Source organism: Mustela nivalis (assembly GCF_964662115.1).
Source record: "Mustela nivalis genome assembly, chromosome: 6".
NCBI classification, from domain to species: domain Eukaryota; kingdom Metazoa; phylum Chordata; class Mammalia; order Carnivora; family Mustelidae; genus Mustela; species Mustela nivalis.
Window position 1 is genome coordinate 83428661 of NC_139025.1, and position 27433 is coordinate 83456093.

The 27433-nt window shown below is 46.9% G+C and overlaps 1 protein-coding gene across 1 annotated transcript; it reads left to right on the forward strand.

The window, feature by feature from the left end:
* Positions 1-1079: 1079 nt before the first annotated feature.
* On the forward strand, positions 1080-26565 carry TGM5 (transglutaminase 5). The gene is made up of 11 exons (XM_082735436.1): positions 1080-1292; positions 5452-5570; positions 8212-8340; positions 8923-9100; positions 19515-19653; positions 20217-20320; positions 20422-20661; positions 23547-23912; positions 24388-24548; positions 25740-25873; positions 26067-26565. The coding sequence occupies exons 1-11, from the start codon at positions 1154-1156 to the stop codon at positions 26218-26220; spliced, it is 1863 nt and encodes a 620-aa protein (XP_082591562.1). The 5' UTR covers positions 1080-1153; the 3' UTR covers positions 26221-26565.
* The last annotated feature ends 868 nt before the right edge of the window (positions 26566-27433 follow it).

Consider the following 27433-nt stretch of genomic DNA (forward strand, 5'->3'; position numbering starts at 1 on the left):
TAAGATTTATCTTTATTTGGAGGGTGGGTAGGAGGGAGGGAAAGAAGGGAAACACAAGCAGACTGCCCGCTTAGTGTGGAGCCCTATGCAGGGCTTAATCTCACAACCCTGAGACCGTGACCCGAGTCAAAACCAAGAGTTGGACGCTTAACTGACTAAGCTACCCACGTACCCCTGGGAGTGGGCCTTTCTTTGACTGTCCTCAGAATCCCAGCTCCCAGGGTAATAGGCACATGGCATTAGTGGTGGGCAGAGAGTCAGCAAATTGCTAAAAGCATAGTACTACCAGATCTAGATGTGGAGGCTGGTACTGGGCCAACTGAAACTGTTAACTGGAGTCCAAAAGCTGGATGCTGGGGTGAATCTGGAGATATGCTAGGCTGAAGGGAGCGATCACACTTGACCAGGACTACAAAAGGGGTTGGATAGAGGCAGAAAACCATGTGTCTCCAGGAGAGTGTAAGCGAGATGCGGATAGAGGATCCCGGAAGCAAGGAAGGGAGGGGAAAAGGAAGGAAGAAAGAGGCACCTGCATGTATGAATCTTCATTTAATCCTCATAAAAACCATGTAAGGCTGGTATCATAGATTCTGTTTCACTGACTTGGAAACTGAGACTCAGAGAGGTTAAGCTTCTTTCTTAATTTTGTACAACTAAGTGGCGGGCAGGATTGGACCAGGCTCCACAACCCTGCCCTTTCATATGCTCCTGGCTGCCCTGTTGCAGGGCTGGAAGTGGTCCTCACAGACCTCCAGAGCTCCCAGAACAATGTGCGGCACCACACAGATGAGATCAGCTCTGACCGCCTCCTAGTCCGCCGGGGCCAGTCCTTCAACCTCACTCTGTACTTCAGGAACCGGGGCTTCCAGCCAGACCTGGACAATATCATCTTCGTCGTTGAGACTGGTGAGGACCCCTGAAGGTATTAGTGTGTGTGTGTGTGTGTGTGTGTGTGTGTGTGTGTGTGTGTGTGTGTGTGTGTGTGATGTATTTAGGAAGATTCTGGAGGGTTGAAACACAGAGCCTCTGTTCTGCTTCCCTCTCAGGACCCCTACCAGACTTGTCCAATGGGACTCGAGCCCTGTTCAGCCTAACCGGTCGTCATGGCCCCAGCCCATGGATTGCCTCTCTGGAGACTAATGGGGCCAGCTCCATGGAGGTGAGCCTGTGTGCCCCTCCTGTGGCACCTGTGGGTCGGTATCTCCTGAAAGTCCATATTGACTCTTTCCAGAGATCTGTCACAGCCTACCAGCTTGGGGAGTTCATCCTGCTCTTCAATCCCTGGTGTCCAGGTAAGGCGAGTGTCTGTGTGGGGGCCTCTTGTCTCTGCCCCCTTGTCAGTGCCACAGAGAGCCAGGCTCAAGGATTTCTAGACCCCTGTTCCTTGGCTACCAGAAACCTCCCAACTTCATGCACTCAGCATCTACTCCCAACCACCACATCTACTCCCAACCATCAGCATCTACTCCCAACCAACCACAAAGAGGGCGGGAGAAGTTGCTATTTATTTACTTATTTAGAATTTTAAAAACATGAGCCAAGCTGGGAGGCCTGGGTGGCTCAGTTTGTTGAGCGTCTGCATTCAGCTCGGGTCGTGATCCCCTGGTCCTGGGATGGAGTCCTACATCCGGCTCCTGGCTCAGCAGGGAGCCTGCTTCTCCCTCCCACTGCCTGCTGTTTTCCCTGCTTGTACTCTCCCTCTCTGTTAAATGAATAAATAAAATCTTTAAAAAAAAATAAGACTAGTTATCTTTACTTGAAAACTATTATAATTCAATTTGACCACTATTAACATCTACCTTTACTATAGATTTTTAAAAGATTTTATTTGTTTATTTATTTATTTATTTGAGAGAGTGAGCGTGTGTGCACGCAAGTGAGAGAGAGAACAAGGGTGGGGCTGGGCAGAGGGCAGGGGAAGAGCAGACTCCCCACTGAGCAGGGAGCCCGATGGAGGGCTTCATCCCAGGACTCCAGGATCGTGACCGGAGTTGAAGGCAGGCACTTAACCAACTGAGCCACCCGGGTGCCCCACCGTATATTTTTAAGTTAACTTCAATTTTTTCATTATAAGTAAAATTGCATTGAGTGTGGAATGAGGTAAAGGGAAAGAAAGAAGGGAAGGGAAGGGAAGGGAGAAAAGGGAAGAAGGAAAGGAGGGAAGGTGGGAAAGAAAGAGAGAGAAAGAAAGGAGGCAGGAAGGAAAGTATAAGGTGATGAGTAAAACCTTATTCCAATCTCCAAGTTCCGTCTTCCAGAGGAAAATCCTGTTCACACTTTCTTGTGCAGCCTTACAAAAATGTTTTATGCTTAAATAAATATGTACTTATACATATATGCATATGTGTGTGATTATATAATCATACCACAAATGGGATTATATGGTACATAGAATGCCCTGCTTTTTTCATTCAACAATTCAATTTTGAATGTATTTTCCTATCAATATGTCCTTTCTTTTTTTTTAAAGGTTTTATTTGTTTATTTGACGACAGAGATCACGAGTAGGCAGAGAGTCAGGCAGAGAGAGAGAGAGAAGGAAGCAGGCTCCCCACTGAGCAGAGAGCCCAATGCGGGACTCGATCCCAGGACCCTGAGATCATGACCTGAGCCTCAGGCAGTGGCTTAACCCACTGAGCCACCCAGGCGCCCCAATATGTCCTTTTTAATGGCTACAATTACTCCACTGTTTGGATGCACCAAATGTTTTTAACTGGTCTCCTATTTATGGGTACTTTGGCTGTTTCCAGTTTTTGTCTTAGACAAACAAAGCTACACGGAATAGCCCAGCACTACGTGTCCCCACAATCCCTGTCATCTAAATCTACCTGGGGGCAGAGTAGTTATACAGACATATAGACATGGTGTGGGCAGAATGAAGGACAGGCCAAGAGGACAGAGTGGGAAGAAGGGCAGAAAGAGCCGATAGTAGAGAATGGGGCTGGTGGGCTTTTGGGCAGAGATCAGACTCAACAGTCTTACTTCTAGTTAGAGGATGTCCCTTCCCTTTCCACCCCCTCATCTACTGCTCCCCCAACCTTATCCCAAGGGGGCCAGGTGAGTGATATAAGAACCTGGCTGGGGGCACCTGGGTGGCTCAGTGGGTTGAGCCGCTGCTTTCGGCTCAGGTCATGATCTCAGGGTCCTGGGATCGAGGCCCGCATCAGGCTCTCTGCTCAGCAGGGAGCCTGCTTCCCCCTCTCTCTCTGCCTGCCCCTCTGCCTACTTGTGATCTCTCTCTCCGTCAAATAAATAAATAAATAAAAATCTTAAAAAATAAAGTTAATCAATTGAACTTAAAAAAAGAAAAAAAAAGGAACCTGGCTGGAATCTAGCATCTCTAACCGCCTCCCACCACACACAGCAAGTGTCACTGAGTGGCTCAGAGCTCTCACCCATTAGCCATGTGAAAAGGCCCTGCCACTGGGTCAAGGAGGACAGTTGTCTGTCTGTTTCTATCTCTCCCTCTCTTACACACACTCCTCCTGGCCTCCAAGACTGTGGATTTCAGACTGTACTGAGGTCTCCCCTGAGCTATGAGGAGGAAAGCGATATCTTTGAGGACTTTTTTTTTGTAGCTGTGCCCTATCCAGGTTCCAGGGAGTATCACTATGGGACTAGGGAGCAGTAGGGGCTGAAGTCAGGCTCAGGGGCTACACCATGACCATGTCCAAGATATTGGCTGGGGAGCCTCACCCTGGAGTTCTGGCCACTGCTAGCCCCCACTGTGAGAAGGGATGTGTATAGTCTCAACCGTGAACCCACAGGTCTCACCACACTGGTCAAAGACCTCAATAAAATGCATCTCTCCCGGGGGTCATCCTCCACCATGCAGGCTGAGTCTGAGGAAGCAAGGAGAACACTTTTACCTAAGGGTTTGGCAGTGCTTCCAGACTGTTCCAGGACACTGCAAGGGGGACACCTGTTCCCATGACCTTTGTTAGTTCATTCTCAACTTTAAAAAAATAATTTTTTTTAAAGATTTTTCTTTATTTATTTGACTGACAGAAATCACAAGTAGGGAGAGAGGCAGGCAGAGAGAGAGGAGGAAGCAGGCTCCCTGCTGAGCAGAGAGCCCGATGTGGGGCTCAATCCCAGGACCCTGAGATCATGACCTGAGCCGAAGGCAGTGGCTCAACCCACTGAGCCACCCAGGCGCCCCAAAGATAATGTTTTTATATCATGAAAGTAATACGTGTTCATGCCAGAAAATCTGGAGAATAGCAATAGGAAAAAGGAAAAAAAATTACTATTAACCCCTTTTAGAATAGCCTTCAAAATCCTCTGTGTAAATATGTTTTTAACAAACATCAATTTATGTTATAACATTATTATATAACCCATTTAATCTTAATATACCATGTGTAGATTTTGATGCCTATATATACAATTTTGTGATCTTATTTTTTTATAGAGATTTTATTTATTTATTTGACAAAGAGAGAAGAGAGTAGGCAGAGTAGGCAGAGAGGCAGGCAGAGGGGGAGGGGGAAGCAGACTCCTCGCCGAGCAGAGAGCCCGATGCAGGGCTCAATTCCAGGACTCCAAGACCACGACCTGAACCAAAGGCAGAGGCTCAACCCACTGAGCCACCCTGGTGCCCCATTATGATCTTATTTTAATAGCGTACAGAAGTATGGCTATTTAATCAGCTCCAAGAACCAGGCATTTAGGTTGTTTCTAGCTTTTCAGTGTCATAAACAGCACTCAGATAAACAGCTTACCATCCAAATCTCTGTGTACTTCCAAAATGCTGTCTTTAGACCAAATTCCTACAAAATGAATGAGGAGGCTACTGCTAACCCCAAAATTCTGGTTTGCTCTTTTCCAATCAGGATTAGTTGAGTGTAGCAGAAAGATCATGGAATATGGTGTCATATGAATTCTGTGCACAAATTTCACTCTGTACTTACATGTGATTTGGACAAGTTACCACTTTGAGCCTGTTCCCTCATTCTTAAATGGGGTGAGGATGTAAATGTGCTGTGTGAACCAAGAAATTCCACCAAAGATAAATTTTTTTTCTGTTCAACCTCATGGTTGGATTGAACCTGTGGCTGGTGTTGAGGGACTGTAGAAGGTGGGTCTCTCCAAGAACCAGCCGCCTTCTGCCCCTCTTGGTGTCATCCAGTGCCTTCCCCAGACCTTTTTTTTTTTTTAAATAAAGATTTTATTTATTTATTTGTTAGACAGAGAGAGCAAAGGTAAGGGCAGAAGGATAGGGATAAGCAGACTCCCTGCTAAGGCCAGAAGCTGGAGCCCTAAGCCCAGAGTGGGGCTTAATCCCAGGACCTTGAGATCATGACCTGAGCCAAAGGCAGTCTAACCAAGTGAGCCACCCAGGTACCCCCAGAGCTCAGTTTCCATGGGACTTTGTCTTCTGGGGATGGGAATGGGGCAGGAAGGGCAAAATGACTTCTTTGCTTTGTGTCCTCCCACTTTGATTCCTAGACGATTCTGTCTACTTGGACAGTGAGCCCCAGAGGCAGGAATATGTTGTGAATGATTATGGCTTCATTTACCAAGGGAACAAGAACTGGATCCGCCCATGCCCCTGGAACTATGGACAGGTGAGTCTCAGTCCTATTCACAGCTCACGGGAAGAGGGGAACAGGAGCAGGGTGGGAGGGTTTTCCTCATGCAGGGTTCACCCAAAACTGAGACATGGGAACAGTAAGGTGTGAGATGACACTCCAGGGAGCTAGAGGAGCAGTCATAGTCAGTTGGAAGATGTTCTTTGCTGATCATGTCTGGTTTGAACATCAGGATCCAAGGGGGAAGGGCAGCTAAAGGCACCCACCCTGGAATTCCTTTGAGTATGATGATGAGGATGAAGGGACAAGAGTGATGATGGCCATGATGGTCCCTGGTTTTTGTTTGTTGAACTGTTTCCACTAGGGCCCGCTTTGCCTCTCTCACTTCAACCTCATTGCCCAGGCCAGACTCTAGGATCAGTTCTGTCGTACAGAGGTAACTTGTCTCTGAACATCTCAGGGACATGCAGCGATGCATTTCCCTCCTGGTTAATATTACCTCTTTGTTAGTTTGATATCTTTTTTCATTATAAAACTAATACCTGACTGATTAAAAAACTTTACAAGAAACATCGCAAAAATAGGTACTTGGAGTATGAAGGCCACGCTAAGCACTGTCACTAGCATGGTGTATGTTTCTCTACATTTTCTTTTCTGTGTATATTCCAAAGCATGATTTTTAAATAAAAATTGCATTGTGTTCATCACAGTGTTTTACAACTCCTGCCTTGATGAAAGCCTGCCTCCCACATAAAGTTCAGCCTCCAGCAGGTGCTCCAGGAAGTCCAGCACCAGGCCAGGGAAGAGGGTTCTCTCTCAACACCGTTGCCGGGAGAAGACCAGCTCCCGCTGCCAGCTGCCTATTGGCTGGGAAATCCTGGGGGCTCTTGTGTCCATTTGATATGGGTTCCTCTCCTAGACCTACCCAAATCGAACTCTAACACATGTGGCTGCAGCCACACAGCCTAGGCCCCCCAGGTGGCCATAGGTAAGATGAGATCTGGCAGCCTCAATGGGCCCCAACTGACCTCCCCAGCTCCTCACTTAGCATGGACAAATGAGGATCTAGAGAGCCCCTAGAGACAGGAGCTTATCATCATCTGTGAGCAACAGAAGTAAGCAACTGCTTCTTTCTGACCCCCCTCCCTTTCTCCTTGCCTCTTGTTTAGTGGACTCACATTGAACGCCTACTGAAGGCCAGGCCGGGTGCTAGGTGCTAGGAATGTGAACATGAATTCAACGTGGTCCCTGAGCTAACGGTGTAATGGAGACTCAGTCACATAAGCAGGTCACTTACCATGCAGTGGGTATTGCAAAGAGTGAGATGGGCACAGAAGGTTCTGGGAGACCAGAGGAGGAGCATGTGGTTGGGCATGGCGCTCTCAAGGAAGCTTCCTAGGAAGGGAGATGTTTGGACTGAGTTAGCCAAGTGAAGGAAAGTGGAGAAAATATCCCAGGCAGAGTGACACATTAGCCGAACACAAAGTGACACAAAGGGGAGAAATGATTTGGTCTGCTGCAACGGTTACAAGGAATCTGATTTTTGCTGAAGCAAAATGATGAGGCAAGAGGTGTTGAGTCATGAGGCTGGAGAGGTAGAAGGGGGCCGGATCAGGGAAGGTCTTATGTTTAGAGGAGGTGAGAGCTTTGATTCTGAAGGCCCAGAGGACTTCAAACATTTCAAAGCAGAAAAGTGAATTGATGGAACTGTCCCCTGAGGAAGATGGGTCAAAGAAGCCTCCTAATCGTATTTATTGTCCAGTGGGAATATTACATGGGAGTAAATGCATTAATTTACTCTCATTCAACTGTGGAGTTGAATGCATGGAGTCCCTACTATGTGTTGGGCACTGTGCCAGTTCTGGGGCATAGAGTTGCAAGAACAGCTGGAGAGGGGGAATCTGGTTGGCTCAGTTGGTTGAGTGTCTGCCTTTGGCTTAGGTCATGACCCCGGGGTCCTGGGCAAGCAGTGAGCTTGCTTCTCCCTCTACTCCCTGCTCATGCCCCGCTCTCATTCAAATAAATAAATAAAACCTAAAAAAAAAAAGAACAGCTAGAGAGAGACAGAGCATATGCTCAGGCAGGGAAGACAGAACTTGCCTCCATCTTACCTGAAGCTAAAACAGGCTCAGGTTCAGATAAAGTGGCATCCATGTCAAGCCTGAAGGACAGGTCAGCCTGCCTTGGGTGGGAAGTTTCTGTACCTCACATGCTATTAGTCATTCCAGAGCCCAACTGAGTCACAGGTGCCAAGGCAAGTTGGCAGCAGCACCTGAGCCACAGCTGCCAATGATGAGCTGGGTCAGCAGCTGGAGGTGGAGGATGAGGCAACATGGTTTCAGCAAGAACATCCCATGGGCTCCAGGAGTGTGGGCATTGAAAAGTGAAGAGGAAAAGGAGACTTTTTAACCAGTCAGACTCATTTTAACCAGGGATTTGATTTGTAGGATATGCAAACCCTGTGGCTTGTGACCCCAGAGCTCTCAGAGCTCTGAGACCCAGCATCTGGCTTAGGATGCACTACGTGTCTGGGCTACTGGACACAGTTACCTTCCAAACAGGTCTGCATTCCACAAACACACTCTATTTGAGAGCTGGGCGGGGTGGGTCTGAATTTCTTTCCATATCTGCCTGTGCCAATTATGGGCGCTCTGCCCCGCTGCATCACCCCTTGTAGTTTGAAGAGAATATCATAGACATCTGCCTGGAGCTGCTAGACAAGAGCCTGAACTTCCAGATCGACCCAGCCACAGACTGTGCCCTGCGGGCAAGCCCGGTCTACCTCAGCAGAGTGGTGTGTGCCATGGTGAGCTTGGATCTGGCTCTGGCTCTGACAACCCAGTGTGTGTCCAGAGAGGGAGGAAGCTGTGTGTGGGGTGGGGGTGCCAACTCACAGTTGCCCCCTGCAATGGAGGGAAGAAGAGTCAAGAGCAGGGGCCCTCTGGCAAGGCCAATTTGGCTGAGACTGAGGACAAAAATCTGGGTAACAGGTTTTCTCAGTCGAGGTCTGAGTTAGCTGGGTGTGGGCCATCACCTTGATTAATTCCAAAGTGCAATTTTTAGGAAAGGCTGAGTGTAGCTCTGGTTTGGGAAATGGTCTTGGCTTTTCGAAATTTCCTTTGCTCTGAAGGATTTTTAAGAGCTCGAAAAGCTGAGCTCTTGCTTTGATGGGGGTGGGTAGAAATAGAATATTAAACTAATTAACAGTGGAGACAAGTCAGAATGACTGGCTTCCCACCCCACCCCTTCCCTAGCAGGTCTGGAAAGTCCCACGTAAAATGAGATCAAGGAGTCTGCTGTGTTTCGGGCCCACAAACCTTGTGAGGAAGCCCACACATTGCTGAGGAAAAGGATGCTTTTAATGTGTCTGTATATGGTTTCTCTTCAGATCAACAGCAACGATGACAATGGGGTGCTCAATGGAAACTGGAGTGAGAATTACTTAGACGGGGTCAACCCTGCGGAGTGGACAGGAAGTGTGGCCATCCTGAAACAGTGGCATGCCGCAGGCTGCCAGCCAGTGCGCTATGGGCAGTGCTGGGTCTTTGCTGCCATCATGTGCACAGGTAGGGAGTGGAACGGGCCCCCTGGAGAAAACCCAAAGTGTTCTGGCCCACGTCATAGCCCTCTGAACCATTCTCGTTCCAGCCTTGCACAAGTCCCACCAGGGAATGTTTCAAAGGAAGTCGTTTCTGTAGAACTGTCTCATCACTGGCTTCAGGCTTCATGTGTCTGGGCTTATCTTAAAGGGTGGTTCTGAGGATGAAATTGCACCCTTCCCCACTCTTCTCTTCCTTTGGTTTTGGACAGCCTAAGAGCCTGGCTAGAAATTGTCTGGTTCCAGACAGGAATGAGATGAAAGGTCAAGTAATTAGAAAACTTACAAACTGATTATTGTCCTTTCTGACCCTGGAGAGTGATCTTGACCTAGAAGGGAAATGTGCATCACTGTGGTGGTGTGGGCCCCATAGGGTCAGAGCAAGATGGCGGCTGAAGTAAAATGACCTTGAATTTGGAGTTGTCTCATGTTCAGCAGGTCTAGAGGCCTGACTCAGTCAAGGGAGATAGGGAATGAAGGAAAATGGGAGATCAGTTCTTCAGATAGGAAGTATATGTTACACTAGTAGAAGAAAATCTAAAAATTATGTATGAGAGGTGGGGGTGTCTGGATGGCTCAGTTAATCAAACATCCGACTCTTGATTTCAGGTCAGGTCATGATCCCGGGGTCATGAGATTGAGGCCTGGAGAGATGGCTCTGTGCCCAGCAGGGAGTCTGTTTGAGATTCTCTCCCTCTCCTTCTGCCACCAACACTCCCCACACCCTGCTTGGGCTCCCATACTTGCTCGCTCTCTCTCTCTCTCTCAAATAAAAAATAAATAAATCTTTTTTAAAATTAAAAAATAAAATAAATAAAAATATGTAATGGAGAAGGAAAGCCGATGGAAGTTGATTTGTAGGTGGCAAGAGGAGCAAGCAGAAGGAAGTGGGGAGTGGTGAATCTTGAGGCAACTGATACCTGGAAATGAGTCACATATTAGACATAGCAGGAGGAAGCCTTCTGCCTCACCCAGGGCCCAACCAGCTACTGGTCCTGACCTTTACCCTGTCCCCCGTGCCTAGGCTAGCTCTCAGCCTCTAGGCATGCATATCTGTGTACCTGACTTGGGTCATGGTCAGGAAACTCTTACTCTTGTTAGCTGGGAAAAGAGGCCAAATAACTACTTTTGCTCAGAGCACCCTCTATTCCAACCCAGGAATGTTAGTGTTCCTTGAGGGCTCAGGCCTTTCATGTAGATATTCCCTATATGACAGGGGTGCCTAGGTGGCATAGTTGGTTAAGCATCCAACTCTTGGTTTCAGTTCAGGTCATGATCTCAGAGTCATGAGATGGAGCCCCGCATCAGGCTCTGTGCTCACAGTGGTGTCTGCTTAAGATTCTCTCTCTCTCTCACTCCTTTCTCCCCTCCCCACTGTGTTCTCAGTCCCTCTCTAAAATAAATACATAAATCTTAAAAACAACAACGACGAAGTTCCCTGCATGGCAAAGCCTGGTGCAGTCTGTGTGCTTATGTGTGCTAAGCCCATCTCTGGACTCTTGGGGAAGCCTAGGGACACCCCTGTGCCTTGATGCTGGGGAGCAAGTGCCAGGCCTCTGGCCAAGGGTACAAGGAAGTTTCTGCAAACACCCACAGAGGATGACTTCATGGGTTGATGGGGAAGAAGTCCTGAGCTCTTCCCCCTCTGCCACTGCGGAGCCGCACCTTGACTCGGAGGCTTCGATTGCTCAGGGACAGGAAACCAGAAATTCAATAGCTTTGATACGGGGGAGCCACAGAGATATGGGCGAACGGGGGTGTCTGAGTCATCCAGGGAGCAGACACAGGACTGGCAGGCAGAGGATGGATTACTCTTGGGCATGATGGAGAGGGAACTTTCCTCCGCATGGAAAAACCTAGAGGGGAATGGCTGGGTCTGTGTGTGTGAGGACGGAGAGGACTAGGGCTTTGGGTGTGGTTGTCTGGAACTGGGTGATGAGAGGGGTGGAGCCAGTAAATGGAGATTATGCAAGGAGAGCAAGCCAATTAATATGTTTATGAGAATCATGGCCCCTTAGTGACCTGGGAAGCAAAGGGTTGGGCAAAGTGGGTCAAATGTGACTTGATCCAACTGTAGCTCAAGCAGCAGCAGCCTTCCCCAAAAGGGCCACTGTGGGGTATATTAATAAGTGCATCTGTTTGAAAAATTGATTTTTTCATTCAGCCACACTTATTGAGTCCTTATTCTATGCTAGGTATGGTGCTTTAAGTACTCTTGGATACAAAGTTGAGTAAGACCTAGCCTTTATCAAATCCCAGGACTTAACAAATTCCTTAGCTCAATATAGCTGCCAAAGCACATTTGTTGTTAGTATTGTTATTTCACACTCACAATGGCTGTCATTTACTGGGGACCTCTTTAGTGCCAGGCACCGTGCTAAAATCTTGACAACCTAAATGGTGAGGCATGTGGACTCTGGAGGCAGGCTGCTTGGGTTCAAATACCAGCACTACCATCAGTTGGCTGAATAGCTTTGGGCAAGTCATTTAACTTGTGCCCCAGACTTATAATGGAGAAAGTAATAGTACCTATCTCATAGGGTTATTGGAAGAACTGAGGGAATACATATATGAAGAGTGCTAAGAATAAATAGGGCCGGGAATGTTTAGCAAGTACAGCTAGGATCACCTCGTGGGATCCCCCCAAATGACCTTAGGAGGTAGGGTCTACCATCATCATCTCCAGTTTGCAGATGAGTAAACTGAGCAGCAGGGCGGGTCTCATACCCAGGTCTGGCACGCTGTGACCACTAGGTTATACTGATGCATAAACCTCACTAACAACTGCTATTTACCCAGCATCCTCTGGACTTCAGGCATATGCTGGGTACTTTCACTCAGGACCACCTGTGAGGTAGCATCATCTACAGATGAGAAAACTGAGGCTTGAAGTGACCAAGTGGCTCTTGTGTCTGACTCAGAAATGCATTCTTCCCTCTGCAGCACTGCCTCTGTTCAGAACGGCCTTTTTAAATGTCAATATATTAACTTCAACTTCCTAATGAAAAAAAAATCACCAAAAGGAAAATTTGCTTGCATCAAAGATACACTTTCAATTTTTTGAACAGGTTTTTACTTTGACACTCATTTAGGTGGCTGTTATTTTAGGAATTTCAGACAAATCTCTGGCCTATCTTCTCTGCACTCCGGGCTGGCCACCCACAGCTCTTAGTCATCAGGCTTTTCCTTTTCTGGCCATCTACTCCTTGTGACAGGGAACCTGGAGAGAGTTCCAGCAGCTCCCCCCCCCCCATTTGTCAGGGTTCTAAGTCTGGTTCCCAGTATCATCCATCCCGGCTGCAGTTCCCAGAGTTGGGGTGGGGTTCCCTTTATCACTATGTCTCCCTCTCTCTTGCCACTCTCTATGTGGTCTGTCTTTTGTTATGCAGAAGCTGTTCAGTCAGCCCTCAGTTCTTCAAGAGGAAGTGTTCGATAAATAGGTATAGATTTGGTGTGTGTGGAGGAGGTTAAGTTCAGGGTCTTCCTACGTTGCCATCTTAGACCAGAACTCCTGAATTATACACTTTACAAGGGTGAATTTCATGGTATGTGAATTATATCTCAATAAAATTGGGGTTTTGTTTTTGTTTTAAAGCTAAACATCCTAGGAAGGTGCCTTGTCTGTTCCTGCCCACAGCTGCATGGGGCAGGAGCGGCAACAACTTGGAAGACATGAACTCTGACTGTGAGCAGATCTATGGAGTATGATTCCCCTCCTCTGTAGACACCTGGGCCTAAGAGCCATGGTGGGAAGGGTGGTGGGAAATGAGGATGCTCTGTTGCTCGGGACTGGGCCCTCCTCTCTGCATCCAAAACTACCCCATCTGTATATTTTTTGTATATGGGGTCCCTACTCGTCTTGCCTTGCATATAGGATTCTCTGCTTTATACTTTATTGAACACACCCAGGCTAGATGTCCACCTAAGATTTCTTCTCACTCAGTTGTGTAGTGGCCTCTATAAAGTACCTCATTGTCTTTATTTGAATACAACTGTTATTCTCATTGTTTTTATTGAGCCTTTAGCTCTTACAAAAAGAACCTCAGCCAAGGTCCTGGTGTATTATTTTTGCTTCATCCTTTGGCTCAAACACAAATCTACTATTATTCTCCATTTATTTATGAGACATCTTGGGTTGTATGGAATGTTCCCTTACCAGGTTGTGGGTTAATATATGGCCAGCACCTAGAAAAATGCCTGGCACTTGGTTAGCTTTACATAAATGTTAGCTATTATATTTAGTCTGATACTGTTTTAATCTCAGCCTCGAGACTCCAGAGGTCTTGCTGGGTCTCATTCACAAAGTATTTCTGGTCATCCCCTAAAATTCAGTTCACCATAATTTCAATCACTTTTTTTTTTTTTTACATTATTTCCTTTCTTTGTTCCTTGGAGGGTTTAGGGTTAAATTAGTCATATTTCTCATTTCATAATATTTATCATAACAGATCTGCTCATGTCCCTTTTTATTTTATTTATTTTTTTAAATGTTTCCAGAATCTGATCACTGCTCACCATCTTCCTTGCCACCATCCTGGTACAAACCAACAACCCATCTCATTTCAACTATTGCTTCATGCCCCTTTTTAAAAAACTAACTAATTGGGGCACCTGAGTGGTTCAGTGGGTTAAAGCCTCTGCCTTCAGCTCAGCTCAGGTCATGGTCCCAGGGTCCCAGGATTGAGCCCTGCATTGGGCTCTCTGATAAGCAGAGAATAAATAAAATAAAAATCTTAAAAAAAAAACCCAACTAATTGGTTTTTCCTCACTTTTGTCTTATAACCCATTCCTATTCACCTCCCCCCATAAGAGGGAAACATTTTGATGTATTTAATATGTAACATTGTCTCTGAAAGTGCTCTTACAGGAGGAAAAATATATTGTTATAGTGCAATATATTGTCCAATATGTTTTTTGTTTTATATATTGTATTTTTCATCTTTAGAAGTTCCATTGGATCTTCTTTCTATCTTCCATTTCTCTTCTTATGTTCATGTTTTCTTTTACCTCCTCTTGAGCATATTTGTAATATTTAAAATAGCTGCTTTAAGGCCCTTGTCAGCTCATCCTATCATCTCTGTCATTTCTAGATCTAGTTCTATTGATTGACATTTTCCTGGTTATGAGTCGTATTTTCCTGCTTCTTTACATGCTTGATAATTTTATTAAGTAGACATTAATTGTTATTATTTTTTTTGAGAGAGAGAGTGTGTGTGTGTGAGGAGGGAGAGGGATAGAGGGAGAAAGAGAGAGAGAATCTTAAGCAGGATCTACGCTCAGTGTGGAGCTTGACTGGGGCTTGATCTCACAACTCTGAGATCATGACCTACATTGAAATCAAGAGTCGGACTCTTACCCAACTAAGCCCCCAGGTGCCCCTATAGTAGATATTTTTTAGAGCAGTTTTGAGATTCATTGCCATTGCAGATAATGAAGAACAGTTCTAATATGACCTTGTGAAGGTATAGCTGAAAAATCAAGACAATATAACCTTATGGGCTTAAGGAACAATTAAAGGCATAGGAGGGGAAGGTACTTTTCCCATATGGAAGATTTATGTGTCCAGGGAAAAATTAAAAGATGCTAAATATCATCATATTTAGATGCAGTCCCTTCAACTCTATTAGCTGAAGTTTTGACTATATTCTTCAGTATAAACCATGGAAGGGTGGCAGCAAAGTTGACCAAATAATTTCAACAAATTGAACTGGAACTTACACTGATTTATCTTTTTTTTTTTTTAAGATTTTATTTATTTATTTGACAGAGAGAAATCACAAGTAGGCAGAGAGGCAGGCAGAGAGAGAGAGAGAGGGAAGCAGGCTCCCTGCCAGCAGAGAGCCCGATGCGGGACTCAATCGCAGGACCCTGAGATCATGACCTGAGCCGAAGGCAGCGGCTTAACCCACTGAGCCACCCAGGCGCCCCTCTTTTTTTTTTTTTTAAAGATTTTATTTACTTATTTTTCAGAGATCACAAGTAGGCAGAGAGAGAGGGGAAAGCAGGCTCCCCACTAAGCAGAGAGCCCAATGTGGGGCTCAATCTCAGGACAGAGATCATGACCTGAGCCAAAGGCAGAGGCTTAACCTACTGAGCCACCCAGGTGCCCCACTGATTTCTCTTTTAAATGAGAGTCACATTTCCACATGAGGAGGTAATAGGGGAGCAGGGGACAGAAAAGAACTTGTGAGAAGCTACATGGCCAGTCCTGAAACAGACTCCATGGTTTGTTTTTTTTTTTTTTTTAAGATTTTACTTATTTATTTGACAAAGATCACAAGTAGGCAGAGAGGCAGACAGAGAGAGAGAGAGAGAGAGAGGAGGAAGCAGGCTCCCTGCCGAGCAGAGAGCTCGATTCAGGGCTCGATCCCAGGACCCTGGGATCATGACCCGAGCCGAAGGCAGAGGCTTTAACCCACTGAGCCACCCAGGCGCCCCCAGCCTCCATGTTCTGATACACCATTGGGATGTACCAGTCGAAAATGAGCTATACTCCTTGAGGACAGGGATGTCTTTCATTTCTGTGTATGCATCTAACCCACTGCCTGGTTAATCTCAGGGGTCTGACACGTATCACTGAATGAGTGCTGAATGGCTGAATGAAGAGACATAGTAATTCATGCTGGCAGTGTGGTGTGGTGTATCCCTTGGGAAATCTGCAGCCTCCTCCCGATTCTGATATCGTGCCCACCTTTGTCTAAGCATCACTGTGTGTGCGTGCAAGCATGTGCACACACAAAAAAACACACACCTCCCTTTTACGAGGGACTCAGCTCCCAAAAAATTATCACCGTAAGAATCACCTGAGTCTCATGTCAAACTGTGAGTCACTAGGACTGACAGTCTGCGGAAATCTTTTCCACAGGTTAAAGACAACTCATGTCAGCACAAATTTAATGATCATCTACTTTGTGCCCAGCATTATGCTGGAAACAAAGAAATGCAAGAAAAGTGTCCTCTGAGAGTCCTACTCCAGGGGGATGTGTGATCTGGCTGACAAGATCGACAAATGCAGGAAATCCCAGAGAGCTCCATCCATTGATAAAATATGTAGCAGTGACTGGGATTAAGTGAGAGCATGGGAAGGGAGGTTAGTGTGGTGTGAAGTAGGCAGTGAAAACTCATAGAGAAAGATGCACTGAGAATGAGCTGTTTTCTGGATGCTTGGCGAAGTTGCAGCAGTGTGGCCTGTTGCTAGAAGCATGGGGATGCTTTGAGATCAGAGAAACATGGGCTTAAATCCTGCCCCAGCTCTCCTCTTTCTGCCATGTGACCTCAACCTCTCTAAGCTTCAGGTTTCTCCTCTTTAAAGTGGGGATAACTCCAGTATTGTGGAGATAGTTTAATGAGATCATGCCTGTGCAGTGCCTGGCACTGTAATGATGGTGATGCCTTCAGCTGGCAAGGAAGACAAGCACAACTGGGGATGTGTTTAGAAGCAGCGAGGTCCCTACACTGTTGGTGGGAATGCAAGCGGGTGTAGTCACTCTGGAAAACAGCATAGAGTTTCCTCAGAAAGTTGAAAATAGAGCTACCCTATGACCCAGCAATTGCAGTACTGGGTATTTACACTAAGGATACAAATGTAGTGATCCAAAGGGGCATGTGCACCCGAATATTTATAGCAGCAATGCCCACAATAGCCAAACTATAGAAAGAGCCTAGATGTCCATCAACAGATGAATGGATAAAGAAAATGTGTTATATATATATACAATGGAAAACTATGCAGCCACCCAAAAATCTTGCCATTTGCAACAACATGGATGGAATTAGAGGATATTATGCTAAGCGAAAGTCAATCAGAGAAAGACAATTATCCTATGATCTCATTGATATGAGGAATTTGAGAAACAAGACAGAGGATCATAGGGGAAGGGAAGGGAAAGATGAAACGATGAAGCTGGAGAGGAAGAGAAACCGTAAGAGACTCTTAATGTCAGGAAACAAACTGAGGGTTGCTGGAGGGGAGGGGGGTGAAAGGGATGGGGTGGTTGGGTGATGGACACTGGGGATGGTATGTGATATGGGGAGTCCTGTGAATTGTGTAAGACTGATTAATCACAGACCTGTACCCCTGAAACAAGTAATACATTGTATGTTAATAAGTTATCAATGGAAAAAAAAAAAAAAAAAAGCAGCAGCAGCGAGGTCTCCATACAGGCCCAAGATTCAAATTCAGAAGTTGTGGGCACACAGGGAGAGACAAGTCCATGACAGAGGATGAGCTCTTTGTGGGAGGACAAAGCAGGCAGGACAAAGGGAGCAAGAACCCAGGAAAAATATGTGTGTACAGCCTCATGCAGTTCTGGGCGCTGTTAGCTCCTTAATGATATGGAGGCTAAAGGAGGCTCACTCCCCTCACTCACTCACTCCTCACCCTAAACATTGTTTAGAATGTTAACAACCATTCTTGCCCCATGTGGCCTCACTGGGACAGGCTGTTGTCCCCCATCCCAGGCCTCTCATAAGCCAGGGGTGGGAACAGAGGAGGGCAAATCCATCACCACTCCAAAGCTTACAGTCAAGCTTACTCAAAGCGTGGTGCATAGTCATTACGATAGCACTGGGTGTCAAGTCAGAAATCACCAGAAAGGGGAAGAGAGTCCTGGGACACTCATTCACCTGTTTAGCAACAATGCACCAAATCAAAACAGGTCTGGCTCTGTGTTGTTAATGGCTGTATAATGGTAAAGATGGATATTACACAAACTCTGCCCTTAGGAGGGCCTACTTGCAAACAAATCATTACAAGCCGTGTGCTATATCTACTAGAGAACTTCAGAATGCTGTGAGAATAATGACCTGTGTTCAGGTGGAAAGGTCAGTCTGGCCTTGTTAAGCAGGAGTTGACACCACCACCAACATTCCAACTGGCTGTTTGTGATCAGTCAGGGTGAATTTCGGAGGCTTGCTTCCTGCTCTCCCTGCCCACCCTCCTTGGTGCCTCCTCTGAGTATCCTTTTACCCACCCTCCTGACCGTAATCTTAGCAGAAATGTGTTCTGTGCAATGGTCCCGAGTCATCTGATGCTCTCGCCTTCCTCCTGTCTCATGTTCCTTTAGTGGCAGCTTTTTCAAACTTCTCCCTCCCCTATGAGGCTGTCCTTTGTTACCTCCACTCACAATTCACCTATCAGCTCTGCTCCCTCCCTGCCCTCATTCCTTGGTCCTACACAGACCTGCCACTCCAAGAGAGCACCAGGTTCCTCTTTGGGCTTCTCTCCTCACTGTTCCAAGGTATATCCAGAGATGTGCCCCCACCCTGACCTGGAGAGGCTTGGTGCCAATATTTGATCACATAGGAAAATGCTTGATATGTTTAATAAGGTGAAAATACTAGAACACTGAACTGTGTGCATAATACTGGGAGACAGGCTCAGAATTGAGCACGAGCTCAGCAGTGTAATCAGGATTTGAGTGACAGGTCTGTAACTGCCTAGCTGTGTGACTTTGGTCGAGGTTGCTAACTTTTCTTAGCCTCTGAGTCTTAATTTTTAACATGAGGATAATAATAGCAGCTTCTGTGTACAGTTGTCCTGAAGGTAACTTAGCAACATGCCTGGCACATGTGATTATTATTGAATCATTATTATTATTACTATGTTACTACTACTACTACTACTACTACTACTACTATTATTATTATTGAATGGGGTCGACCGCCAATGCGGGACTTGAAGGGAGAGGGCCCCCAGAACATTGGTGGTAGAATATTGCTACACTTAAAGAGTACAGAAGAGGGGAAATATGGGGACAAAGCAAAAGAAGTTGGCTGGCAAAGGGAAGAGATGTCTCCTCATGAATAAAAACAAGGTTGTACCTCCTTCCTAGAATTTCTCCATTGGGTACAAATTCTCAACTTTTCTAAGCATTTGTTACATAGTTTCCTTCCTTTTCTGCCTTCCTTTGTGAGGCTTTCCTTGATAAGCTTCCAAGACACCCATGGAAAAGGGGGAATCCAAACCACAGACCTCTTTTCTAAGAATTTGATGGTCCGAGTCAAAATCCTAGCTATTTGGCTTGAAGACGGAGATTCAAGGCCAAAAGGGAAGAGACCGAGTCAGGCCACTGAGTCTTGCGAAGGAGGTGTGCTTGTCCCCTCCTGCTTGCAGGCAGGAGAACTCACAACTTGCTTGGCCTTGGTAGTACTTGTCTGAGCAACCAGAAGCTTAAACTTTGCCCAGAGTCTCTTCAATGAGCCCCAGAGAGGAGCTCAGGAAGGTGGGAAGAGAGGTTGGCAATATCACCAACCCATAGCCCCAACAGCTCCTGACAGGTCCTGGGAGTGCCAAATGAGTGGCTTCCCTGGGCTCAAAGAATCCATAGGATTCCTGAATCCATAGGAAAAATCCATGAGATTTTAATTTTCTCTTTCTGCAGTAATGAGGTGCCTGGGGATCCCTACCCGCGTGATCACCAACTTTGACTCTGGCCACGACACAGATGGAAACCTGATCATAGATGAGTATTATGACAGCACGGGCAGGATCTTGGAGAATAAGAAGAAGGACAGTGTCTGGTGAGAAACAACCTCCCCATCTCTTTCTGGGGCAAACCCCTCCAGGAGAGAGTGGGGCAGGACTGCACCCATGAGCCTGCTGCCCTCTCATGGCCCCTCCACATTCACCAGTCCCAGGGCTCTGTATTCCCAACTTGAAGGCTGAGCCTCAGCTGAACACAAAACTGATTCTGCGTTTAGAATCTTCACATCACAAGAGTTTTCTGCCCTGGGTGACATTTCCTTCTGTCATCTCTTTGTCAGCAGCACATACAGGGCCATGAGGCCCTGAGGGCCATGAGGATCTTTTGAAGGGAGTGAGAGAGAGATTTTAACCTCAGTTAGTTTGGGGAGTCTTCACTCTCTGTTCCCAGAAGAAAACTCTCTTCTGAGCAAGCTGAGGCTCACACGAGGAAGAGCTGCCACCACTCACCCATGGAGGTCTGATGGCCTCGGGTGCACTAAATCTTTCTGTTTAGCAGTCCATTTGCCCTCCGCCCCCTATCTTGCTCTGGAAAGAACACAAGCACTACAAACTCTCCCTTAGTGTCATTTGACATTGACTCCTCCGGCTTTTCCTTTAGGAATTTTCACGTGTGGAATGAGTGCTGGATGGCCCGAAAGGATCTCCCTCCTGGATATGGAGGCTGGCAGGTGCTGGATGCCACACCTCAGGAGACAAGCAATGGTGAGGCTGTTCAGAAGGTGGAACCCACTCCCACAGAATCTGCCCTTGCCCCTGCCTGACCCTGTGGCAACCAACCACTGTGGCTCTTCTGTTCTCCTCAGGCCTCTACTGCTGCGGCCCTGCCTCCGTCAGAGCCATCAAAGAGGGAGAGGTGGAACTGAACTATGACACAGCGTTTGCCTTTTCCATGGTGAATGCTGACTGCATGTCCTGGCTTGTCTATGGAGGGAAGGAACAGAAGATTCACCGGGACACGAATACTGTTGGCAATTTTATCAGCACCAAGAGCATTCAAAGTGACGAGCGAGATGACATCACGGAGAACTACAAATACATAGAAGGTATGACGGAGCCAGCCCCCACCAGAGACCAAGCCCTGGGGACACCTTCCCTAGGGAACCTCCCAGCAGCTGGGGAACCAGATGGAATCTGAAGGACAGAACCTGGGTCCACTGTCTCCTCAGTTTTAGGATCCCAACTGAGATGTTCCCACTGCCTCACTTCCTTGTGCCCACCACCACCCCCTGCCCCCATATCCCCACAGGCCAGTGAGCATTCTCCACAAGATGTTCACACTGACTGTAGGGCCACTGACAGGCATCCCACCTGCCTTTCTGAAAAGTTAGCCTCTGTCTCAAGATGGGAGGGGATTTAGTAAACACTATTCTATTAGTTAATTTAATGAATTTCATTTAACATATTGCCTAATTAACTTTGCCTAATTGAGTATTTGTAGGACAATCCAGACCACCAACCAGCACCAAGGCTAACATAAGGCCGAATGTTTACTCTGGACACCTACCTCCTGACGAGGTTGGATCTGAGACATGGGAGACCTGACAGGGGCTTCTTACTCAAGTCAGCAGGGGTGAATAGGCACCTAAAGTAGTCAGGCGTGAACTTATTCTCAAGATCTGAGAAACACCAACCACTAGGTTCAACCCCCAGGGAGCCAAGGGAAAGTATAGTCTTTGAGGACCAGAAGCTGAGTGAGGAGCAAGAGTGAATCAGGAAAATGGGGGAATGGCGGGTAGCTGAGCAGTGGCTGGGAGTGCTGGCAAGTAGAATTAATCTGTGGTTTGTCTAAGTGGGCCTTTGGGACCCACAGAGAAGCTCCAGAATCTGAGCCTAAGAAGGGGTTTTACACAGCAAGAGGTAAGCACTGAACACAGCCCAGCTGGCTATTTGCCATCCCCTTCACCTCCATCCACTGGGGGTTATCTTGGTTGGGGAACCCAGAACAGGTCCTGAGGCAAGGACTCAAGTACAAGTGGTTGATCTGTGAGGCCATCCAGCAAATACTGGCAGGAAGGAGAGTGAACAAGTGAGACAGAGGAGGGGAGAAAGCCAACACAGGGTGCCTCCTCAAGCTGGGTGGGCTTTGGCAGCATTTGCTAGAGGTCCACGGGGCTCCACTGTATTCTTGGGGGTTTGCAGCTATATTCCTGTGGGCCTGAGAGTGCTGCTCGGCTGGGCAGTATTTGATCTCCCACTGGGCCTGATGGCATCTGGGGGAAGAGCAGACCACAGGTGAGCTAAATCTAATTCACATCACTCTTGCTAAAGTAGATGCCTTGAGATCCTCTTTTGCCTGGAACTAGGCTTAGAAAGTGCCTCTGCTGGGGCACCTGGGTGGCTCAGTGGGTAAAGCCGCTGCCTTTGGCTCAGGTCATGGTCCCAGGGTCCTGGGATCGAGCCCTGCATCAGGCTCTCTGCTCAGCAGGGAGCCTGCTTCCTTCTCTCTCTCTCTCTGCCTGCCTCTCTGCCTGCTTCTGATCTCTCTCTGTCAAATAAATAAATAAAATCTTAAAAAAAAAAAAGTGCCTCTGCCTGGGGAGAATGTGGGGACGCACTGAAGGGGTGGGACATACACTGGGGTCAGTGAGTGCTACGTGAATACAGCTGCTAGGATTATTAGGGAAGCTCAGGTGAGTATTCCTGCATATCCTGGCCACAGTACCACCTACAACTGAAGTCAGGCCTCTCTGGGAATTCAGCTTGCTTGAATTTTACTTTACTTTATTTTCTCTTCTCTTCTTTCCTTCCTTTCTTCCTTCTTTCTTTCTTTTCTTCTTTCTTTTCTCTCTTTCTTTCTTTCTTTTTGTCTTCCTCATTTTTGGGCCTTTATCTTTTACATGGGGAAGTCAGAATAGAATCTAATGACCATGAGCACAGATTTTTGTGTTGGGCATATTTGGTTTCCACCTGGATTCTGCCCCTTCCATGTTGTGGGACTTGGACAAGTGACGGGACCTCTCTGAGCCCCATTTTACTCAACTGTATATGGATTGTATTGTTGTTGGTGGTGAGGATGTGTAGAAAGGGGAATCCTTGTGCAAGGATTGTTAGGAATGCAAGGTGGTGCAGCCACTGTGGCAAACAGTATGGAGGTTCCTCAAAAAATTAAATATAGAGCTACCATTTGACTCAGCAATTGCACATTTGAGTATTTGTCTGAAGAAAACTAAAACACTAACTTTAACCTGAAAAGATACGTGCACCCCCATATTGACTGCAGCATTATTCAGGATAGCTAACTATGGAAATAGCCCAAGTGTCCACTGAGGGATGAATGGATAAACAAAATGTGATATACATACATATATATACACACATACATACATACATACATACACATACATGATGGAATATTTTTCAATCACAAAACAACAATGAAATCTTGCCGTTTACAACAATATGGATGGACCTCGAGGGCATTATGCTAAGTGAAATGAGACAAAGACAAATACTGTATGATTTCCTCTCTTAAATGTGGAATCTAAAAAAAAGAAAAGAAAAGAAACCAAGTTCATGGATACAGAATACAGATTGGTGGTTACCAGAGGTGGGGGTGGGAAGGGAGAAATGGGTAAAGTAGGTAAATAAACAATTAAGTAAAACAGTGCTAGTGATTTAAAGAAAAATAGTTCTAGGCCTTCCATGGCACCAAAGAGAAGGTCCAGAAGGCCTTCTCTTTCTCCAGTGGGGAGCATTGGGCTCCCTGCTCAGTGGGGAGCCTGCTTCTCCCTATGCCCCTCCCCCCACAGTGTGTTCTCTCTCTCTCTCTTTCTCTCAAGAAAATAAATAAAATCTTAAAGAAAAGAAAGAACCTGATGAATAGTAGGGAATGTCTGTTGTTGGAAATGAGGGTTTTAACAGCTCTGCAGTGTTTGGCCAAGGCTGTCCTCCCTGAGGAGGACAGCTGATACTGTCTCTGCCCTTCCAGGTTCTCCCCAGGAGAGGCAGGTGTTCCTGAAGGCTCTTCAGAAGCTGAAGGCTGGAAGGTCTGAAGACCCCCACCAAGCAGACTCACAATATTCCACACCTGAGCCACGGAGTGGGGACGGCCTTCGGGGCCTGCATACGCCTTCCCTTCGGCCTAGTGATGTTGTCCAGGTCTCCTTGAAATTCCAGCTGCTTGACCCTCCCCACATGGGCCAGGACATACGCTTTGTCCTGCTGGCCCTCAACATGTCACTCCAGTTCAAGGACCTCAAAGTGAACCTGAGTGCCCAGTCCCTCCTGCATGATGGCAGCCCCCTGCCGCCCTTCTGGCAGGACACAGCCTTCATCACACTCTCTCCTGAAGAAGGTATGGGCTCTGGGTCTGGGCATGGGGACAGTCTGGGTACACAGAGTGGGCTATGGAAATACCAGTGGAGACAAGCCAGATGCCACAGTTCTGGGGACAGACCTCTGTGACAACAGTCTTAATTTTCCCTTTGGTGCAGATTCCTTCCACCCCCTTCCCTCTTTTCTCTTGCTCCTCCTTCCTTCCCTTTACTACTTCAAGGAAGAAAGACTGGTTTAGTAGGGGAAGCCTGAGCTTTGGAGGCATATAGAACTTGGTTAGAACCTCAGCTCCTCCATTTACCAGGAGAATGACCCTGCGGAAACCATTTTGCCTCTCTTAACCTCAACCTCTCCAACTGAAAACCTAGAACCTGCTTCACTGGGGCTTAGTACATGTTGGTCCCCTCTTCCCCAAAGAAGGATCCCCCAGATCCAACCCAGGCCTAGTTGATTTTCCCAGCTACTTTCACCTCATCTTTTTGTTTTCTCCCTAGCAAAGACCCACTCCTGTAGAATTCCGTATTCCCAGTATAGCCAGTACCTGTCAACAGACAAGCTGATCCGTATCAATGCCCTGGGCGAAGAGAAGAGCAGTCCGGAAAAGATCCTGGTGGACAAGATCATCACCTTAGCCTATCCAGGCATCATAATTAATGTAAGTGGCCTGGGGGCTCCTGGCGATCTGCACTCGCAGGGAGTGCAGCCCTCTGAGTCTGTTCAGGAAAGCAGCCCCTCTTTTCCACTGCCTCTTCTGGTGTCTCCAAATACCTTCCTCCCGGAAACATGAGATTCATCTGAAAACACTGGACAAGGTATCCATCCTCTTGCACCACCCAAGTTCTTATGGGTGGACCTTGAGCACGTGCCATGGAGAGGAAGGGAAGAGATCCTTCTCTTGTGCCACCTCCCACTGCTGGCCTTCCCCAGGGTCAACATGAGGAACTATGGGCTCAAATGGGAAGAACCTGAGTGGAGAGAAAAGCACTGTCTGAGGTCAGCTCAGGTGTGATTTGCCATTCCTTGGCTGTGCATTCTTAGACAAGTCCCTGAGCCTCTGCTTCTTGAACTGTTAGATGAGAAGATTAGACTAGCTGGCTTTTGAGGACACTGCCTGCTGTGACACTCTGTGATCCTCTGAGTGGGCAGACTTCATGGGTCCGAGGCTCTTCAGTGCTGCCTCCCTGAGGCCAAGCAGCCTCCTAGATCCTGCCAAGCGAGCCTGTGGTGCCCCCTGGTGGGGCGCATCTGGCAAATCAAGCCACTGGAGTCACTCTAGGGAGTGTTTCCAAAAGGGCCTCCAGGTTTCCTGAGACTATTTCCATCTCTCTACATCCTTGAATGTTCCATTGCTCTTCACTCACACACTGGGTTGGAAAGAAATGAGCCCGTTATGTCATGAGGGAGAAAAGGGATGGAGCAGAGTTGCAGTAAGAAAGTGCTAAAGAAGATTCTCTCCACTCAAATTATGCATGAGAATCTTGGATGAGATCTTTGGAGCAGAGGAAACATCACTAGAGATCCCAATTTACCTGATTGTTCCATATGCTGGGTTGAAGGATATAAAATACTTCATACAAACATCTATGGATGGATAAATGAAGCACAGTTTTACTTAACAATATCTCGTGTGGTATACACTGATATTTTCTTCTATTTCATTTTTTAAAAAACATTAATGACAACCCGTCAAGTTGGCTTTAAGCCATAGCTGAAAAAACATGGGCCACAGAAGTCCAGCTCTTCAGGAAACAGATCTGCAGAGCAAGGCCCTCTGTAAACGTTTGTTGAATTAGGGAATGAGATTAATCTTCTGCTCCCTTCTTCTCCTCTGGATCTCCCTGTTTAGGTTTTAGGAGCTGCCGTTGTGAACCAGCCACTCTCCATCCAGGTGCTGTTTTCAAACCCCCTCTCAGAGTACGTGGAAGACTGTGTGCTGACTATGGAAGGAAGCGGGCTCTTCAAGAAACAGCAGAGAGTCCTGTGAGTGCTGGCTGTACGTGGCCTTTGCCCCCATCTTATCTTGGGGTTCTCACTAGCCTTCTTTCTGGTGACAGGCACTGGGGCCAGTCTCTAAAAACTCCAGGAAAGGAAAACGGTGGTTGCTGAGTGGAAAAGAGCTCTGGAGTTCTCACAATGCCTATGGTCTTCTAACATTCTCTTTTCTCTGCTACAGCATTGGAGTCCTCAAACCTCAACACAGGGCCAGCATCACTCTGGAGACTGTCCCCTTCAAGAGTGGCCAAAGGCAGATCCAAGCAAATCTGAGGAGCAACAAGTTTAAGGACATCAAGGGTTACAAGAATGTTTATGTAGACTTGATGTTATAAATTCTAGAACAGTAAGCCGGATGCATGGATTTTGAGCAAGCTCAAATGCAAGCTGTGCCACTCCCCACCACAACAGAGGCTTTACAGGGCTCCAAAGGAAGCAGCAGAGGAGAGATGGATAATCCCCTGGGCCATTTGCACAGCTCCCCAGGACTCTGATAGGAGTGCAGGGACTCTATGGTGTCCAATCCAGAAGTGTGAGATAGCAGAGAGGTCTGAGGACACTGGCTGGACTTGGTCATGACTTACTGTCCTCCCCTTCCAAACTGGCTGAGAAGCTCACTGTCATTTTGTCATTGCAGTGACTAGTGCCCTAGGCCTAATAAACTTCAGTCTTTGTTCTCACCCCCTTTGCACCCATGGAGTCATCACTTGCCCTGCAGCAGCCCCTACCTGGATGCTGGGAGTGTCCTACTGTTGCAATGCCCGAGTCCATTCCTGGGTGAATCACTGGGTGCCCACTGTATGCCAGGCACTGCTCTGAGTGTAGCAGAGAAGACAGTAAACAAAGCAAAGGCTCTGTCCCCATGGAGTTTACATTCTGTTGATGGTGGAGGGGGGATACAGACAATCGACATGTCAACAGGTAAGTAAGGTATCTACAGATGATGTGTCAGTCATGATCTGGATAGGGAAACCAAAAGCCCTCTAAGAGTTTCTACATACCACCTACTCTCTTCATATCTTGGGGGGAGAAAGCCTTCCTTTGACTCGCTTTCCATATCACATCCAAGATGTCCCCCAATCTTAACAGTTCCAGCCTCTTGGCTCAAAGTCTGCCAGGACCTTGTGGTGCTGGGTGGACCTAGAATGACCATGGTTCCAGAGAAAAAGCTGGCTGACCAATGCAGTGAAGCAGATTTTTTGGTAGGAAATGAAGTACTCTCAGAACTTTCTATTGGCTGTAGCTGTGTATATGCTCCTTCTGGACACAAAGCATCTCCAATCATTACCTTGTCCCAGAAGCACCACTTTCTCAGGTTAAGCGCCAAGTTCTCGAAGGGGAAAGCATGAAGCGTCTGCCCTCCAGGGACTAGCTCCAGGACTGAGACAGTTATGTTGGGCATATATTAAATGCACACACATGAAATAAATACTTCAATCATATATAAACAAACGAGTAAGTGTAACTGATCAGAGGGAGAGAAAAGGGTGTGGTGAGAATTACTTAGCGGGTTGAGGTCTTCTTGAAGAGTAAGCTGAGAACCAGGAG

What these genes read in the sequence shown, in the direction of transcription:
- TGM5 (XM_082735436.1), top strand. Translation starts at nt 1,154, where the DNA reads ATGGAGGTGAGCCTGTGTGCCCCTCCTGTGGCACCTGTGGGTCGGTAT. An exon ending in ACCTCAGGAGACAAGCAATG is followed by an intron (nt 20,321 to 20,421) that starts GTGAGGCTGTTC and finishes TGTTCTCCTCAG; the next exon opens with GCCTCTACTGCTGCGGCCCT. An exon ending in ATCCAGGCATCATAATTAAT is followed by an intron (nt 24,549 to 25,739) that starts GTAAGTGGCCTG and finishes CTCCCTGTTTAG; the next exon opens with GTTTTAGGAGCTGCCGTTGT.